At 38.1% G+C, this 17,539-nt stretch overlaps 1 protein-coding gene across 1 annotated transcript in view; it reads left to right on the top strand.

Annotated features, from left to right (window-relative positions):
- Positions 1-275: 275 nt before the first annotated feature.
- The window catches only part of TOP2A (DNA topoisomerase II alpha), a 30,456-nt gene continuing 13,192 nt past the window's right edge, over positions 276-17,539 (top strand). The window contains exons 1-21 of the mRNA XM_059149062.1: positions 276-434; positions 1,295-1,450; positions 1,670-1,760; positions 2,030-2,093; positions 3,525-3,670; positions 3,828-3,925; positions 4,131-4,343; positions 4,687-4,860; positions 5,052-5,153; positions 5,262-5,399; positions 7,863-8,001; positions 10,622-10,779; positions 11,061-11,186; positions 11,458-11,568; positions 11,708-11,813; positions 11,905-12,014; positions 12,264-12,356; positions 13,107-13,221; positions 13,586-13,707; positions 14,961-15,109; positions 17,233-17,464. Coding sequence (XP_059005045.1) covers positions 414-434; positions 1,295-1,450; positions 1,670-1,760; positions 2,030-2,093; positions 3,525-3,670; positions 3,828-3,925; positions 4,131-4,343; positions 4,687-4,860; positions 5,052-5,153; positions 5,262-5,399; positions 7,863-8,001; positions 10,622-10,779; positions 11,061-11,186; positions 11,458-11,568; positions 11,708-11,813; positions 11,905-12,014; positions 12,264-12,356; positions 13,107-13,221; positions 13,586-13,707; positions 14,961-15,109; positions 17,233-17,464 — 2,664 coding nt within the window. The 5' untranslated portion in view covers positions 276-413. The remainder of the gene's footprint in view (positions 435-1,294; positions 1,451-1,669; positions 1,761-2,029; positions 2,094-3,524; positions 3,671-3,827; positions 3,926-4,130; positions 4,344-4,686; positions 4,861-5,051; positions 5,154-5,261; positions 5,400-7,862; positions 8,002-10,621; positions 10,780-11,060; positions 11,187-11,457; positions 11,569-11,707; positions 11,814-11,904; positions 12,015-12,263; positions 12,357-13,106; positions 13,222-13,585; positions 13,708-14,960; positions 15,110-17,232; positions 17,465-17,539) is intronic.

Genomic DNA, 17,539 nt, shown 5'->3' on the forward strand with positions numbered 1-17,539 from the left:
GCATCGCGAGTCTCTTCAGAGCAGTCGGCTCCGAGAGAACAAATAGCCCCCACCTCATTGGCCAGGTTCCCTGTCGGTCTTTCCGCGACGACTCCGAGTGGTGCCTTTTGAAAAGCCTCTAGTCCCGCCTCCCTTGCCTAATTGGTTTGTTCAAACAGTCCCCCGACAACTCAGGCGTTCATTGGTGAATATGAAAAGACAGATATGATTGGTTCTTCTGGACGGAGCCGGTGAGAGAGAGTCAGAGATTGGCTTACTTGGTTTGGGCGGGCTACAGGAAAGTTCAATTGGGAGCGGAGGCGTTCTTCTAACCGACGAGCGTCTGTGGAGAAGCGTCTTGCTCCACGGTGGTCTCGAGGGTCCCGCCGGTTTAGTCGCTTGCAGGGTTCTCGAGCCCCTTCACGACCGTCACCATGGAGGTGTCACCATTGCAGGTACAGCTCGCGGAAGGGGCGGGTCGTGGAGCCTCAGCGCGGCCCCGCATCTCTCTGGCTGCCGGCGAAGAATTAGACTCCTGGGCTGTGGTCCGATCGCCGCCGGCTGGGAGCCGGTCTTCCGGGTGGTCCCGGGTCTCCTGGACTCGGTGTGATCGTGAGGAGGATACCCCCCCCGTATGGTGCTAGTAATGAAATATTATCGGCTACAATGGCTTCTGGGGTGTTGGGTTCTGTTTTACTGTTTCTAAGGCCAGTACTCAACTGGCTTATATTTTAATGGCCCGCGTGTGACTTTAAGCAGCACAGATACGTTCCTACCCTCCGACGGAAAACGGGATTGAATACCCCTGACCTTGGAAGGTGCAGAGTATGGCACGTTGTTCCAAGTGAGGAGCCGGCAGTACCGAGTTACTCAAAATATGTCCTTCCTCTGTTCAAAACGTTACGGTGGCCAAAGAAAGGATTGACTCGATGAGCTCCCAAACTGCTGCTGACTAGAATCTGTTATGTGCCTGGGACATAGCATGCACTCAGTAAATATTTGCAGAATGTCTGAAAGGAGTGTGTGTATTTTATTGATGACATTCAAGGAAAATAGTTCCATGTTACATGCACTTGATGAGATAATACATGTTTATTCAAACTGACACCTGGGAACTTGGCTGCTGTTAGCTTAAATTGCCGTGTTTCAACAAAACGTTGTAAACTCCGCCAATACCTGATAAAAGATTGTGATTGCACATCACTATGTGTGATGACACATAGTGCATAAGCCATTACGGTGGGTGATTTGTTTATAGTTTTTAATATAACCTCCGATTAAATATCCCTTTTCTACAATTTTCCAACATTGCTAGCCTGTAAATGAAAATATGCAAATCAGCAAAACAAAGAAAAATGAAGATGCCAAGAAAAGATTGTCTATTGAAAGAATCTATCAAAAGAAAACCCAACTGGAACATATTTTGCTCCGCCCAGACACCTACATTGGCTCTGTGGAATTAGTGACCCAGGTAAAACCAAGTAATTACATGCAGTTACGAAGTAGTTAAAATGTATGCTTTTCCAGGTTAATTTTCTATATAGTCCACGTACTCTGAATGTCACTGGAACAAGCCTTAAGCTATCATATGTATATTGTAGTATTTAATCCAGAAGAATTTACAGTAATGATGATGACAAAACAGAATAAACAAGGTAAAAGTAACTATATCTCCTTGCCTTATTTCTAGCACATGTGGGTTTACGATGAAGATATTGGCATTAACTATAGGGAAGTCACCTTTGTCCCTGGGTTGTACAAAATCTTTGATGAGATTCTAGGTAAGTAAACTCTTTCACATAAAGATCTACTAGTAAAATCCTTCATAAGAAGTATTATTTCTAGCAAACCCTCTATAACCAGAGCTCCTATCATTTCAAACAATAGTTGACAAGGTGGAGCAGTTTACTGGTGTCTAGCAAGTTGAATTCTTTCCTAGAAACAGTACTGTGAATAAATGTTAATGCCTTGTTAATCTGACTTTTTTCTTTCTATATCTTAATGTTTTCTTTTTAAATTTAATTTCTTACAAATGTGTATTTTCTTTCAGTCAATGCTGCAGACAACAAACAAAGGGACCCAAAAATGTCTTGTATTAGAGTCACAATTGACCCGTAAGTCTCTTGAATGGTCTTTTGTTTGTTATAGTTCATTGTTACTGTTAGTTGCATTTACTTTGATTTATACTAATATTGGCCTTTTTAAGTAATGAAATTCTCCAAAAGCGCAGAAAAGCAGAATGCTAAAATGAACAATCTATGATACCTACCACCTAGATCCAGCAGTTATCAATGCTTTACCATAGTTGCTCCATCTATGTTTTTTGAGTCACTTCGAAATAAATTACAGACATTATAACATATCATCTCTAAATTTTTCGGTAAGCATCTCCAATAATTGTTCAGTCTAATAAGCATTCAGGAGTCTAGAGCTTTTACTTTTTCTCATGATGCTATTCAAATAGTAAACCAGCAGATGGTGATAGAGAATAATTGGATCTAACATTTCTGGTTATAAATGCTGGGTGTCCCTTTGTGGGTACACAGGATGCTTGTATCACCTTTTTATTAGCCTGATCAGTTACGGCGTAAACTATGTTTTAGTTTCTTTGGGAGAAGTGTGTTAATGATGTACTTGAATGCTCCTAAGGGCTTGATATCCTAGTCTAAAAACATGTTGAGCTAGTTTTAGTCTTTTTTTGTAGATAATACTAAGCACTACTTGGAATAAAATCCATAGTGTTTTGTCTAGTTATAACTAAACTGTACTATCTTATGAGAATTAACTTAAAATAACTAAGAGAAATAAACCCAAATAAGTTTTTAGCTTTTTTTTGGCAAGCAGGGAAGTTTACAATTGGTAATGTTTTTCTCTTTCATATTTGTTTTGCAATGTGCCTTGCTGGGTGAGAAAGCTAAGGGAGCTAGGACAGTTCAGATAGATAATCCTCTGAAAACGGTATAATAGGGGCACCTGTGTGTCTGACATTTAAGTGTCAGAATCTTGGTTTCAGCTCAGGTCATGATCTCAGGGTTCTGGGATTGAACCTCAAATAGGGCTCCGCCTTCCAAGGAGTCTACTTGAGGAGTCTCTCTCCTTCTCCCTCTGCCCCCACCCATCCCACTCAAGCACACATGGTCACTTGCTTGCTCTCAAATAAATAAATCTTGAAAGAAAGCAAGCAAGCAAGCATAAATAAATAATTTCCAAATTTTTCCTTTCCATTGGGCATAAATCATTTCCCTTTGTTTATCCTGACATTTTAAAATTTCATATTTTTTCAGCATTATCAGTGTCTGCCCAGGTGTTGGAAAAGGTTTAATTTTTTTTTCCCCTCTTGGCTTCTGTTTCAGGATTATCAGGAACTGAGCATGGTGGGAAAGGTAGTTGATGCTGAATTTCAGAAAATATGTATGAGAAAGAGTCAAAGAAATTGAGACTTGTGAATTTCTGTATTTTAAGGATAATTATATTTAAGTATAAAAAATATCAAGCACTAGTTTACCATCTGTTTTACAATAAAAGTTTCATTCTTCTTTTCTTAGGGAAAATAACTTAATTAGTATATGGAATAATGGGAAAGGTATTCCTGTTGTTGAACACAAAGTTGAGAAGATGTATGTCCCAGCTCTCATCTTTGGACAGCTCCTAACTTCTAGTAACTATGATGATGATGAAAAGAAAGTAACAGGTAGAGTATGGAGGAAAATAACACATTTGTTGCTAAAAAAAAAAAAACACACATCTTTTAAATGACTATGACATAAATGTTTAAAACACTGAAATAAATCTCTATAATTGATTAGCATTGCCAGTGATAACAAAGTATTTTAAATTTATTTGCTTAGGTGGTCGAAATGGCTATGGAGCCAAACTGTGTAACATATTCAGTACCAAATTTACTGTGGAAACAGCCAGTAGAGAATACAAGAAAATGTTCAAACAGGCAAGTAAATACGTATCTTTTGCCTCAGTTATAACTTGTACTTTAACAATTTATAACAGTTTTCGTGATTGGTTTAATATAATTTATAGGCTATTAAATCATGGAAAGTTATTCATGAATATACATTAGGTTATTTTTTAGGACTTAGAAATTTGTGTTTAGTTCTAGTTTGTTGTGAATAAACTTGAATTTTTTACTTCCACAGACATGGATGAATAATATGGGGAGAGCTGGTGAGATGGAACTCAAGCCCTTTAATGGTGAAGATTATACATGTATTACATTCCAGCCTGACTTGTCCAAGTTTAAAATGCAAAGCCTAGATAAAGATATTGTTGCACTGATGGTTAGAAGAGCATATGATATTGCTGGATCCACTAAAGATGTCAAAGTCTTTCTCAATGGAAATAAGCTGCCGGTAAGCATTTTCCGGGTGTTAAGGGCAATGAGGGAATTTATATGATCACTATCAGAGGCAAAACTGTTTTTTTTTTCCTCCCATATATTTTTTATCACCTCTCAGATACATTCCTGAAAAGAAAACAGTATGCCACATTTTTTTACTTAACTCTTTTAAACTCCCTAAAGGAAATGTCTTTCTCAAACAATCTCCTAAATGAATACTTTTGTGCCCTTTAATGACCATTCTCTTATGCCCATCAGTAAATGTCATTTCATTAGTTTTAAAAAATCCTCGTGGTCTATCATCGAACACTTTTTATAACTTTTTTCTAATACCATAACTCTTAATTCCTGTACAGGTAAAAGGATTTCGTAGCTATGTAGATATGTATTTGAAGGATAAGGTAGATGAAACTGGCAATCCATTGAAAGTTATCCATGAACAAGTAAACCCCAGGTGGGAAGTATGTTTAACAATGAGTGAAAAAGGCTTTCAGCAAATTAGCTTTGTCAACAGCATTGCTACTTCCAAGGTAATTTTACTTTTGTATTAATCATAATTTATCTTTACATAAAAGTGTTATTGTTTTTAATAAATAAAATGAACTTGAATATTTGGCTGCTCTGGCATAAAGAAAGCTAAATTAGATTTTTTAAAATATTTGATCATTATTATAATTTTGAGGGGTCCTGAGCTTTACAGTTTGGTATTTTTCCCTATTAGGGTGGCAGACATGTTGATTACATAGCTGATCAGATTGTGACTAAACTTGTTGATGTCGTGAAGAAGAAGAACAAGGGTGGTGTTGCAGTAAAAGCGCATCAGGTATGGTATTTCAGCACAGTTTTCTTTTTCCAAAGTCAAGGAAGAAGAGAGAGGCTATAAATAAAGCATGAGTTTTTAGCAATTTAGTAATATCAACTTTTCCTGCAGGTGAAAAATCACATGTGGATTTTTGTGAATGCCTTAATTGAGAACCCAACCTTTGACTCTCAGACAAAAGAAAACATGACTTTGCAAGTCAAGAGCTTTGGATCAACATGCCTTTTAAGTGAAAAATTCATCAAAGCTGTGAGTACTGGGGCCCCTGGGTAGTTCAGTCTACTGGGAGTCTGCCTCCAGCTCAGGTCATGATCCCTGTCCCAGGATTGAGCCCCTCAGCAGGGGGTCTGCTTCTCCCTCTCCCTCTATTCCTCCCCTGCTCATGCTTGCTTTCTCTTTAAAAAGGCTGTAAATACTTACAGGGACATAAGAAATATAAGCACCTTACTTTATTGTCCATTGCCCTTTTTTTTTTTTTTTTTTTTTTTTTTTGCTCTGCAAAAACCAAGATTCTTCCCACATGCCTTCTGCCTCTGAAAAGGAAATAGGAAATAGTTTTCACCTCACTGCTCTTACTACAGACTTAATTACCATCCATATGCCTATATTTCCCCATTACATTATCACTATTCAGTTTGGATCACTTCTGAATTCAGCCCATTTCACTGCTTTCCAAACATTGCCTAAAGTTGGTTCCCTATCAACACTGAATTAGTTCTCTCCATACTCACTGACCTCTACACGAGGACCTTCCCCACCCCACAAAAACAAAACCGTTTCCTGTCTTAGTAAAAGGCCCCAACCAACCTAAGTAGCATAAACAAAGCTGGGAGCTTTCTCTTTACCCCTGCCCCCCCCCCCCCGTAATCCAATCAGTAAGACTCATCTTTTGGATGCCACAATAGCCTCTCATTGTTACCTCTTTTCTGTATTACCTCTTTTCTGTATTTCTGATTCTTTTTTTTTTTTTTTTTTTTTTTTAAGATTTTTATTTATTTATTTGACAGAGATCACAAGTAGGCAGAGAGGCAGACAGAGAGAGAGGAGGAAGCAGGCTCCCTGCTTGAGCAGAGAGCCCGATGCAGGGCTCAATCCCAGGATCCTGAGATCATGACCTGAGCCGAAGGCAGAGGCTTTAACCCACTGAGCCACCCAGGTGCCCCTACCATAATGATTCTTTATGTTCATTACCTTTCAGTCCTTTCTTTGCAATGCTATTAAGTAATCTTCTTGTCTTAAAGCACACATTTTTGTCTTCAGTCTCTTTTTGAAGTCTTTCGGTAACTTCTACTCTTAGAAAAAAAGTCCAGAGGTGTCTGACTGATTCATTTGGTGGAGTAAGTGACTCTTGATCTCAGGGTTGTAAGTTTGAGTGCCATGTTGAGTATAGAGATTACTTAAAAATAAAATCTTTTTTTAAAAAAATGAATTGGGGCACCTGGGTGGCTCAGTGGGTTAAAGCCTCTGCCTTCGGCTTAGGTCATGATCCCAGGGTCCTGGGATCGAGCCCCGCATCGGGCTCTCTGCTCAGCAGAGAACCTGCTCCCCCTTCTCTCTGCCTGCCTCCTCTGCCTACTTGTTTGTACTCTCTGTCAAATAAATAAATTTTAAAAACATTTTTTTTTCTTTTTTAAATGAATCAAGGGCACTGGATGGCTCAGTTGGTTAAGTGTCTGATTTGTGATTTTTGGTTTAGGTCATGATCTCATGGATTGTGAGATGGAGCTGCACATTGGCTCTGTGCTTGGTTGGGAGTCTGCTTAGGATTCTCTTCCCCTGCCCCTCCCCCAACTTGGACACACTCTTTCTCTCTCTCAAATAAATAAATAAATCTTTTTTAAAAAATAAGTCTTTAAAATTTTTAAAAAAATGTTTTGGGTGGCTGGCTCAGTCAGTTAAGTATCTGCCTTTAGCTCAGGTCATGATCACAGGGTCCTGGGATCTAGTCCCGAATTGGGCTCCCTGCTCAGCAGGGAGCCTGCTTCTCCTTCTGCTTCTGCTGTTCCTCCTGCTTGTGCTCTCACTCTGTCAAATAAATAAATAAGCTCTTTTTTAAAAAAATGTTTAAATCCAAATTCTTCCTTGTGGCCTACAGGACCCTGCCATCTCCAACCTCATCTTAGTACCACTTTTTCCTGTGTTGTCTAAGCTTCGATCCTACTGCCTTCAGATTACCCAGAAGCATTTGTACTCTTCCCCCTCCTTAGAGCTTTTCCATGTGGTAATCCTTCTATCTGAAATGCTTCTCACTTAGCTAGCTACTTTAGATCTTCAACGTCATTTCCTCAGGAAAGCCTTTACTTTCTACCCTTCTCTCTAGATATATGTTATCAGATGTAGCATACTTTTATCCAAACACTCATCACACTTGCAATTTCTCATTTTATTTCCACCTTCTTTATTTTTTTCTTAAAGTCCATGAGGTCAAGAACCATGACCAACTTGTTTTAACCACTTAATCTCCAACATGGATCTCAGTGCCTAACACAACGTAAATATGTAATTAGTAAATATTTACTGAATGAATGAACTCAAGGGAACCAGTTCCCTCAGTTATGATAACCTAAGACAGGAAGACATGTCACCTTTGTCTGAAAAAAAAATATTTTTTTTACCTCTTTTCAAACTTTGAATTACTTTTATAGGAGCTCATCTGTATTCTGTATTTCTGATAGAATTCTTCTTCCCTAACATGAATCTTCTCATTTTCAGGCAATTGGCTGTGGTATAGTGGAAAGCATACTAAACTGGGTGAAGTTTAAGGCCCAAATCCAATTAAACAAGAAGTGTTCAGCTGTAAAACATAACAGAATCAAGGGAATTCCCAAACTTGATGATGCCAATGATGCAGGTACACATTTAATAATGCTTCTAAACTTTTAATCTTGTTCAGTTATTTGTTTTATTCATTAATAGCATACTGTGGATACTTTCCCCTCAACATGTAATATTCAACAGAATATTTTTACATGGGTAAAAATCAACCAATTACTGTTATCGAACATTTAGATCATTTCTAATTTTGGGCTGTTATAGTAATGTTAAGATGACTAAGAGTATAAAATAAGGGGGCACCTGGGTGGCTCAGTGGGTTAAACCCTCTGCCTTTGGCCAGGTCATGATCCCAGGGTCTGGGATCTAGCCCCGAATCAGGCTCTCTGCTCAGTGGGGAGCCTGCTTCCCCCTCTCTCTCTATCTGCCTGCCTCTCTGCCTACTTGTAATCTCTGTCTATCAAATAAATAATTTTTTTTTAAGAGTATAAAATAAGAATTTGTAGCGATCTGGGGTCCCTGGTTGACTCAGTTGCTTATACAACTAACTCATGATCTCGGCTCAGGTCTTGATCTTGGGTCATGAGTTCAGACCCTGCATTAGGCTCCATGCCGGGTGTGGAGACTATTTTTAAAAAAATGAAGAAGAAGAAGAATATGTAGGGATCTGTAGTGATCTATTACCTAATATAGGGGAGGAAAAATTTTTCTCAACCCTCTTAGTTCCTGTCTGGGTCTGAAAATTAAACTGACAAAGATAGGTTAATTGATAAAAAACATAGAAATTTATTTAAATATAAATTTTACTTAACAGGCCTTTCATAGGGAAATGAATACCCAAAGAATTGGTTAAACCTGAGTGTTTTTGTTAGGTTTGAGGAAGAGTGGAAAGATATGATAAGGGCAAAGTATGAACTAAGTATAGTAAATTGGGGTAAACTCAATGAGGCCTGTTCATTCACATTCTTTTCAGTGTCACTCTGAGAGATAAGAATGTTCCCTTCCTCTGTGGTATATGGAGGACACTTCTCACATGAGGGTCTTGTGACCTACTTCAGGGTAGAAGGCTGGGGGATGAGGTCAGAGAGAACTTGCTTCTAGCATTTTCTCAAACTCCCTTAGCTTAAAATATTCAATATGCAAAGTGCTCTGTTTTGAGGTAGTGTGTTCTAAACCCCATTAATAACAAAAATTTGGGGGGGACGCCTGGGTGGCTCAGTTGGTTAAGCAGCTGCCTTCGGCTCAGGTCATGATCCCATCGTCCTGGGATCGAGTCCCACATTGGGCTCCTTGCTCGGCAGGGAGCCTGCTTCTCCCTCTGCCTCTGCCTGCCATTCTGTCTGCCTGTGCTTGCTCTCCCACCCCCGCCCGATAAATAAATCTTTAAAAAAAAAAAATAACAAAAAATTTTTTAAGATTTTATTTATTTGATAGAGAGGAATCACAAGCAAGGGAGAAGGGTAGAGGGAGAAGCAGACTCTCACTGAACAGAGAGCCCAATGCAGGACTCAATCCCAGGACCCTGGGATAATGACCTGAACCAAAGGCAGACGCTTAACGGACTGAGCCACCCAGGCACCTATTAACAAATATTTTTAACATAATATGATCAAAAGAATGTTCAGCAACAGTATAACTGTCACAAGAAATTAACATAAAAGAGGCGCCTGTCTGGCTTAGTCATTGGAATACGTGACTCTTGGTCTCAGGGTTGTGAGTTCAGGCTCCATGTTGGGTGTGGAGATTACTTAAAAATGTTTTGTTTTGGGGCACCTGGGTGGCTCAGTGGGTTAAAGCCTCTGCCTTCAGCTCAGGTTGTGGTCTCAGGGTCCTGGGATCTAGCCCCGCATTGGGTTCTCTCTGCTTAGCGGGGAGCCTGCTTCGCCCCCCCCCCCCCACCGCCTGCCTCTCTACTTGTGATCTCTCTCTGTCAAATAAATAAATAAAATCTTAAAAAAAATAAAATGTTTTGTTTTGGGGGCACGTGGGTGGCTCAGTGGGTTAAGCCTCTGTCTTCGGCTCAGGTCATGGTCTCAGGGTCCTGGGATCGAGCCCCACATCGGGCTCTCTGCTCAGCAAGAAGCCTGCTTCCCCCTCTCTCTCTCTGCCTACTTGTGATCTCTCTCTCTTTCTGTTAAATAAATAAATAAAATCTTTTTAAAAAAATGTTTTGTTTTTGTTTTTATTTTATTTATGTAAATCATCTCAACACCTATTGTGGGGCTCAAACTCATAATCCTAAGATCAAGAGTCACATACTCCTCCAGCTAAGCCAGCCAGGTGCCCCAATGTTAAATGTTTTTATTTTTTATTTATTCTTTTTTTTTTAAAGATTTTATTTATTTATTTATTTATTTAACAGAGGAAGGCAGGGGGAGTGGTAGAGGGAGAAGCAGGCTTCTGGCTGAGCTGGGAGCCCAAAGTGGGGTTCGATCCCAGGACCTTAGGATCATGACCTTAGCCAAAGGGAGAGGCTTAACCAACTGCACCACCCAGGTGCCCCAAAAATAAATTCTTTCAAAAAAAAAATAGTCTAAGAAACTAGGGGTTTTTTTTTGGTTTTTTGTTTTTTTAATATGAACATTAGTTCTAATATCTATTATATGGTTTTATCACAAAACTATTGATAGCACATTTGAGTTAGTATTTTTGAGGTTAAACTAAATGTGCCAATATTAATTTGTGTATTTTTATTTTAGGGGGTCGAAACTCCAATGAATGTACACTCATCCTGACTGAGGGAGACTCAGCTAAAACTTTGGCTGTTTCAGGACTTGGTGTAGTTGGGAGAGACAAATACGGGGTTTTCCCACTTAGAGGAAAAATACTCAATGTTCGAGAAGCTTCTCATAAACAGGTAGAGCCATCTTTAGGATCTAAATATAGTTTTATAATGCAGGATTTCATATTTGTGTTTCATTGCCTCACTGGGCATTTTGAAATATGTTTTAGTTTATTTTTATTATTTTAAGAAATTGGGTACACTGTAGCATATTTTAATAGATCTTTCTGACTAAAATGTAGGCTAATAATAACTGAAAATACTGGAGCTCAAGAAAACCCAAACAACATAAACTGCCCTATTTCTTTACAAATTTACAAAAATAAGTTACCTTTTTTGGTATATGTCCATTTCAGATCATGGAAAATGCTGAAATTAACAATATCATCAAGATTGTGGGTCTTCAATACAAGAAAAACTATGAAGATGAAGATTCATTGAAGACTCTTCGTTATGGAAAGATAATGATTATGACAGATCAGGTTAGATTTGCTTTCAAATATTTTAGATTGTTATACTAAACATGTCTTAATTGTTGCATTGCTTTCATGCTGTGGAAGGAAATTACTTAACTTGAAGCTTTATTCATCACATGTGTGTTACATATACAGATTAAGTGAGTGGATTTAAATAGCCCTTTTCTTTTTTTTAATCCCCATAGAAAATTTTTAGAGAAATCACCAGTAGGTCAATCATAATTTTTTTGAGTTTTTAAATAATTCTTTTGTGTTTTGGCTTTCCAAATATTTCTAGGACCAAGATGGTTCCCATATCAAAGGCCTGCTGATTAATTTTATCCATCATAACTGGCCCTCTCTTCTACGGCATCGTTTTCTGGAAGAATTTATCACTCCCATTGTAAAGGTATATTAACTTTTAAATTACCATAATGGATATTTTAAGACCCCTAGTCAATGTTTTATATGCATATAATCCCAGTGATATATGGTAAAGGGGGGACTCAGCAGTGTGCAAAACCACAGCAACATGTTCTTTACCACAGGTGTCTAAAAACAAACAAGAAATGGCATTCTATAGTCTTCCTGAATTTGAAGAATGGAAGAGTTCTACTCCAAATCATAAAAAATGGAAAGTCAAGTACTACAAAGGTTTGTGGGGAAACCCATCAAGTACTTCTCATTTTGTTATATACTATTATACAAAATTGTATGGAGTAACTTGATATTCTTGGTTGTGTAGGTTTGGGCACCAGCACATCAAAAGAAGCTAAAGAATACTTTGCAGATATGAAAAGACATCGTATTCAGTTTAAATATTCTGGTCCTGAAGATGATGCTGCCATTAGCCTGGTCAGTTTGAGTTCTATTTCATAGATATATTCTAGTTTTCTAAATCACTATTATAGTTAGTCAATTGAAACATATAAATTTTTATATAATAAAATGTTTTATAGAATATAGAATGTTTTTAATAAGCATATCATAGAGAAAGGGACCATTTGTTTTAGGAAACTCAGTTTATTGTTTGTTTAGTTTTTATACAACAGATTTTGGGAGACTGTTCATACTGGTGACATCTTTTTTATCTCCAATGTGTAGGCCTTTAGCAAGAAACAGATAGATGATCGGAAAGAATGGTTAACCCATTTCATGGAGGATAGAAGGCAACGGAAGTTACTTGGCCTTCCTGAGGTAAAAATCTTATACATCTTGACACCTGGGTGGCTCAATCAGTTAGGCATGTCTGACTCTTGATTTTGGCTCAGGTTGTGATCTCAGGGTCATGAAATCTGTGGGGCTCTGTGCTGGAAGCTTGGGATTCTCCCCACCCCCACTCACATACCCGTACGCTTGCACGCGCTCTCTCTCTCTCTCTCAATCTAAAAGAAAACATTTTTATATATCCTACAACACAATGACTGATTGCTCCAGAAGAAAATTTAATAATATGTAACTATATATGAATGTGCTTATTTAGACTGCTGCATAAATGTATGGGAACTGAAAAATTTAAAAGGCAGTGCAGTTTTTCCAAATTGTGCAACAATTAAATTTGCTTTATCTTTAAAACCTGTACAGTAGGGGCGCCTGGGTGACTCAGTGGGTTAAACCTCTGCCTTTGGCTCAGTTCATGATCTCGGGGTCCTGGGATCCTGCCCTGACTCAGGCTCTCTGCTCAGCAGGAAGCCTGTTTACCCCTCCCCCTCTGCCTGCCTCTCTGAATACTTGTGATCTCTCTCTCTCTGTCAAATAAATAAATAAAATCTTAAAAAAAAAAAAACAACCTGTAAAATACTTCTACATAAATCTGTGTCTTTGAGGGACTTAAGAATTATCATAGAATTGATATGCTGAAAGATTGATTCCTTTGGTGTTAAGCATTATTAAGATCAATGAACTTTTTAAAATTAGATCATCTAATAACTCTCTTTGGTCCCTCAGGATTACTTGTATGGACAAACTACCACATATCTGACATACAATGACTTCATAAATAAGGAACTTATCCTGTTCTCAAATTCTGATAATGAGAGATCTATCCCATCTATGGTGGATGGTAAGTTCCACTATGTTAGCCTTTTTTTTATCATACATAGAAATCAATGTCCATAAATTGGGACGCCTGGGTGGCTCAGTTGGTTAGGCAGCTGCCTTCGGCTCAGGTCATGATCCCGGCGTCCTGGGATGGAGTCCCACATCGGACCCCTTGCTCGGCAGGGGGTCTGCTTCTCCCTCTGCCTCTGCCTGCCATTCTGTCTGCCTGTGTTCATGCTCTCTCTCTCTCTCTGACAAATAAATTAAAAAAAAAAAAAAAAAAAAAAAGGCTAGAAAAAACATAGGCTAAAAAAAAAAAAAAGAAATCAATGTCCATAAATGATTAAGTTGAGGATACTAATATTTGTACTTCTTCCATTTTAAAGGCTTGAAACCAGGTCAAAGAAAGGTTTTGTTTACCTGTTTCAAACGGAATGACAAGCGAGAGGTGAAGGTTGCCCAGTTAGCTGGGTCAGTGGCTGAGATGTCCTCTTATCATCATGGTGAGGTAAACACACAATCCATACAATCCATAATGTTTCTAGAAAGCATTATAGCAATAATACCTGCAAAATCATTTTCCAAACACATAGTGAGAGTACTTGGTGACATGAATACTGGTTCATCCATAGTAGAGGACAATTTGGTGAAATCTGGTAAAATCTGTCAAACTATAAATATGCTTACCTTTGGCTTAACAAATCTATTTCTAAAAATAATATTCCAATAAGGAGACTCATAAGTCTATAAGGATCTATGTTCAAAGATCTATAGTGATGTTTAATATATCTTTGTGATGCCAAAATTTAGACATCAAAAATGTCCATCAACTGGAAAATTGTCATTGATTGTGATACATCTATGCCTGGAATCAGTTATATAACTGAAGTAAATCTGTGTGTACTAACATTGAGAATATCCATAATCTATTGTCAGTGGGGAGAAAAAGAGCCAGAACATTACTTAAACCAAAAACCTAGAAGGGTTTGCTCAAAGTTATTAATTTTGGTTATTTCTGTTGATTAAAAAGGACAACTTCTCAATTTTTTGTATTTCTCAGTTGTTTGATTTTATATAATCATATATTCCTTTTTTTAATTTTGGGATTAAATTGTTTTTTGTATTCATTGTATTTTAAAGAACTAGGTTGTCTATAGGTTTCTAGAACTTTAAATGTAATGATTGTCTTGTTTGTTGCTTTCAATCAAAACATAGTGGGCATGTAGTAAATGTTCACACAGCAAACATTTGTCAGATACTTACCATGTACCAGGTATATAAAGAAATCAAATAAGCTCCTTCTCAAGGTATAATCACAATTTAATCAGCCAACCCACACAACTATCAAAGTGACTCAGCAGGGAACCTCCTTCTCCCTTTGCCTGATGCCTACCCCTTGCTTGTGCTCTCTCTTGCTATCTCTCAGTGACAATAAATAAATAATCTAAAAAAAGAAATGAGTAAAGTATTAGACACAAAAGAGGAAGTATTTCATTCTGCTGAGGGTGAAGAGAAGAGCTATGCCTTCAAGGTTGAATAGGACTTGGTAGAAATTATTAGAAGGCAAGAGCCCCTAAACTTGGAGCCAGAAGGCTTGAGTTTAGGCATATCTGCCATCTGCCATGTAATTACCTAGGAAGAGTCAATAAACATCTATATCTCATAAAACCTTACAGGATTATAGTGAGGCTTAGTCATAACAATGGATATATATTATTAGAAGCCTACAGCTTAGATTAATTAATCTTTTTCCACCCCCAGATGTCACTAATGATGACCATTATCAATTTGGCTCAGAATTTTGTGGGTAGCAATAATCTGAACCTCTTGCAGCCCATTGGTCAATTTGGTACTAGGCTGCATGGTGGCAAGGATTCTGCTAGTCCTCGATACATCTTCACAATGCTCAGGTGGGTATGCCTACAATTTCTGGTGAATTCATCAAAAACTAATGATGTACTATATGCTGGCTAACTGAACATAATAAAAATATATATATTGAACTTTTTAAAAAAAATTCTAGTGAATTGCCATTAGCAATTTTGAAGTAATGTGACATTTAGTTGACCAAAAATATAAAAATTCAACTGATCTGGGGTGTCTGGGTGGTTCAGTCAGTTAAGCCTTTGCTTTTGGCTCAGGTCATGATCCCGGGGTCCTGGGATCGAGACCCGCAACTGGCTCTGCTCAGCAGGAAGCCTGCTTCTCCCACTCCTACTCCCCCTGCTTGTATTCCCTCTCTCACTATCCATCTCTCTATGTCAAATAAATAAATAAAATCTTTTTTTTTAATTCAACTAATCAGAAAATGTACTTTTGATATAGATGTTTACAGTATTAATTTTTTAAAAACTAGCTCCTTAAATTTAATTATGCTACTTCTTATAATAAACAGAACGTAAATTCTATTTCAGTTTGATAGCTGTGCCTTTGAATTTCTGAGAAATATTGTTTCCTTTCCAAACTACATGTTTTTACTTCAATTTCTTATATTTTCTTCACTTTAATTATACAGAGCAGTGGTTCTCAACCAGGGTAGATTTTGCACCACCACCCCATCTCCCAGGAGACTGTAATGTCTGGAGACATTTTTTATTGTCATGACTAGGTGAGCTGTGCTACGTCTAGTGGGCAGCAGCCAGAGCTACTGCTAAACACCCTACAATGCATAGGATAGCTCCCATAACAAAGAATTATCTGGCCCAAAATACCAGTAATGCCCAGGTTGAGAAACCCTGCTGTAGACTTGGGATCAGAGTAAAGAAGAGCTTAATTCTTCCTAACTACCGCAATTGAAATTTTACTCTATGGAAAGTACGTTATGAATGGTCAATTTTCTGCGGTCATCTTATTCAAACTTTCAGCAGCATTAACTAGTTAATCACTTCATCCTCCTTGAAACTCTTCTTTATTGGGCCTTTGGCCTCCAAGATACAAAACTGTTGGCTTTCTTCCTTATTTATCATTTTTCCTGGGTCCCTCTCATCTCTCCAGACTCTAACTACTGGCCTGCCCCAAAGCTCCTTCATTTGTTCTCTTTCCACTAGCTATACTCACTTCCATCCATGGATGATAACCCATCCACCTAGTTTCTTTTTCTTTTTTTTCTTTTTTTCTTTTTTTTTTTTTAAGATTTTTATTTATTTGACAGAGATCACAAGTAGACAGAGAGGCAGGCAGAGAGGTTGGGGGAGAATCAGGCTCCCTGCTGAGCAGAGAGCCCAATGTGGGGCTTGATCCCAGGACCCTGGGATCATGACCTGAGCCAAAAGCAAAGGCTTAACCCACTGAGCCACCCAGGCACGCCCCATTCATCTAGTTTCAACAGCTCCAATCCTGAATCTCTTATAGCTGACTACCCTCTCAATATTTACTAAGGCACCCCGTTTATCTAAAGTACTATAATATACCATCCTGCTTTCTTATGGCAGCCAACTAATATTTTTAAATAGATCATTCTGGTTCAGAACCTTCCAACTTTTTCATTTAGAGTAAAATCTAAAGGACCTACATGATCTATGTGCCCACTCCCCATATCTTTTGACTCTATCTCATACTGTCTGGTCCAAAAACACCTGACCTCTGCCTATATTCAGACATGCCAGTCACACTCTCTCCTCAGGGCTTTTTACTTACTGGTCCCTCTGCTTACAATACTTTCTCCAGATAACCACATGGTGGTTCATCCTCTCAGTTTCTTCACTTTAATGTCATCCTTTCAGAAAGTGTTACCATTCCTTAGCACCTCCAGTCATTCAATCACCTCTATTTTTTCTTTCTCCTTAGCATTTACCCCACCTGACAAAATGTATGTGCATTGTCTATCTCCATGTATGTGAGCTCCTTAGAGATTTTATGTCTGCAGTAACTGGCACATACAAAGGGCACAGAAAGTACTGTTAAATGATTACAGCCAGCAAGTAAAGCCAAAGTAATTTTCATGCATAGATATGAGCTAGCACATGTCCTTTTCACAAGTTAAGTACAAAGTCAGTGTTTTTATAAAATAACATTCTTTGATTATTTATTTTAGCCCTTTGGCTCGGTTGTTATTTCCACCAAAAGATGATCACACATTGAAGTTTTTATATGATGACAATCAGCGTGTTGAACCTGAGTGGTATATTCCTATTATACCCATGGTGCTGATAAATGGTGCTGAAGGAATTGGTACTGGGTGGTCCTGCAAAATCCCCAACTTTGATATTCGTGAAGTTGTAAATAATATCAGGCGTTTGATGGATGGAGAAGAACCTTTGCCAATGGTAACTATTCTGTGTATATTGGGATCCCTCATTTTCCTCTGGCTTCAATTCAGTAGACTATATAGTCAGAGGACA

Source organism: Mustela lutreola, chromosome 15, assembly GCF_030435805.1.
Source record: "Mustela lutreola isolate mMusLut2 chromosome 15, mMusLut2.pri, whole genome shotgun sequence".
Lineage (NCBI taxonomy): Eukaryota > Metazoa > Chordata > Mammalia > Carnivora > Mustelidae > Mustela > Mustela lutreola.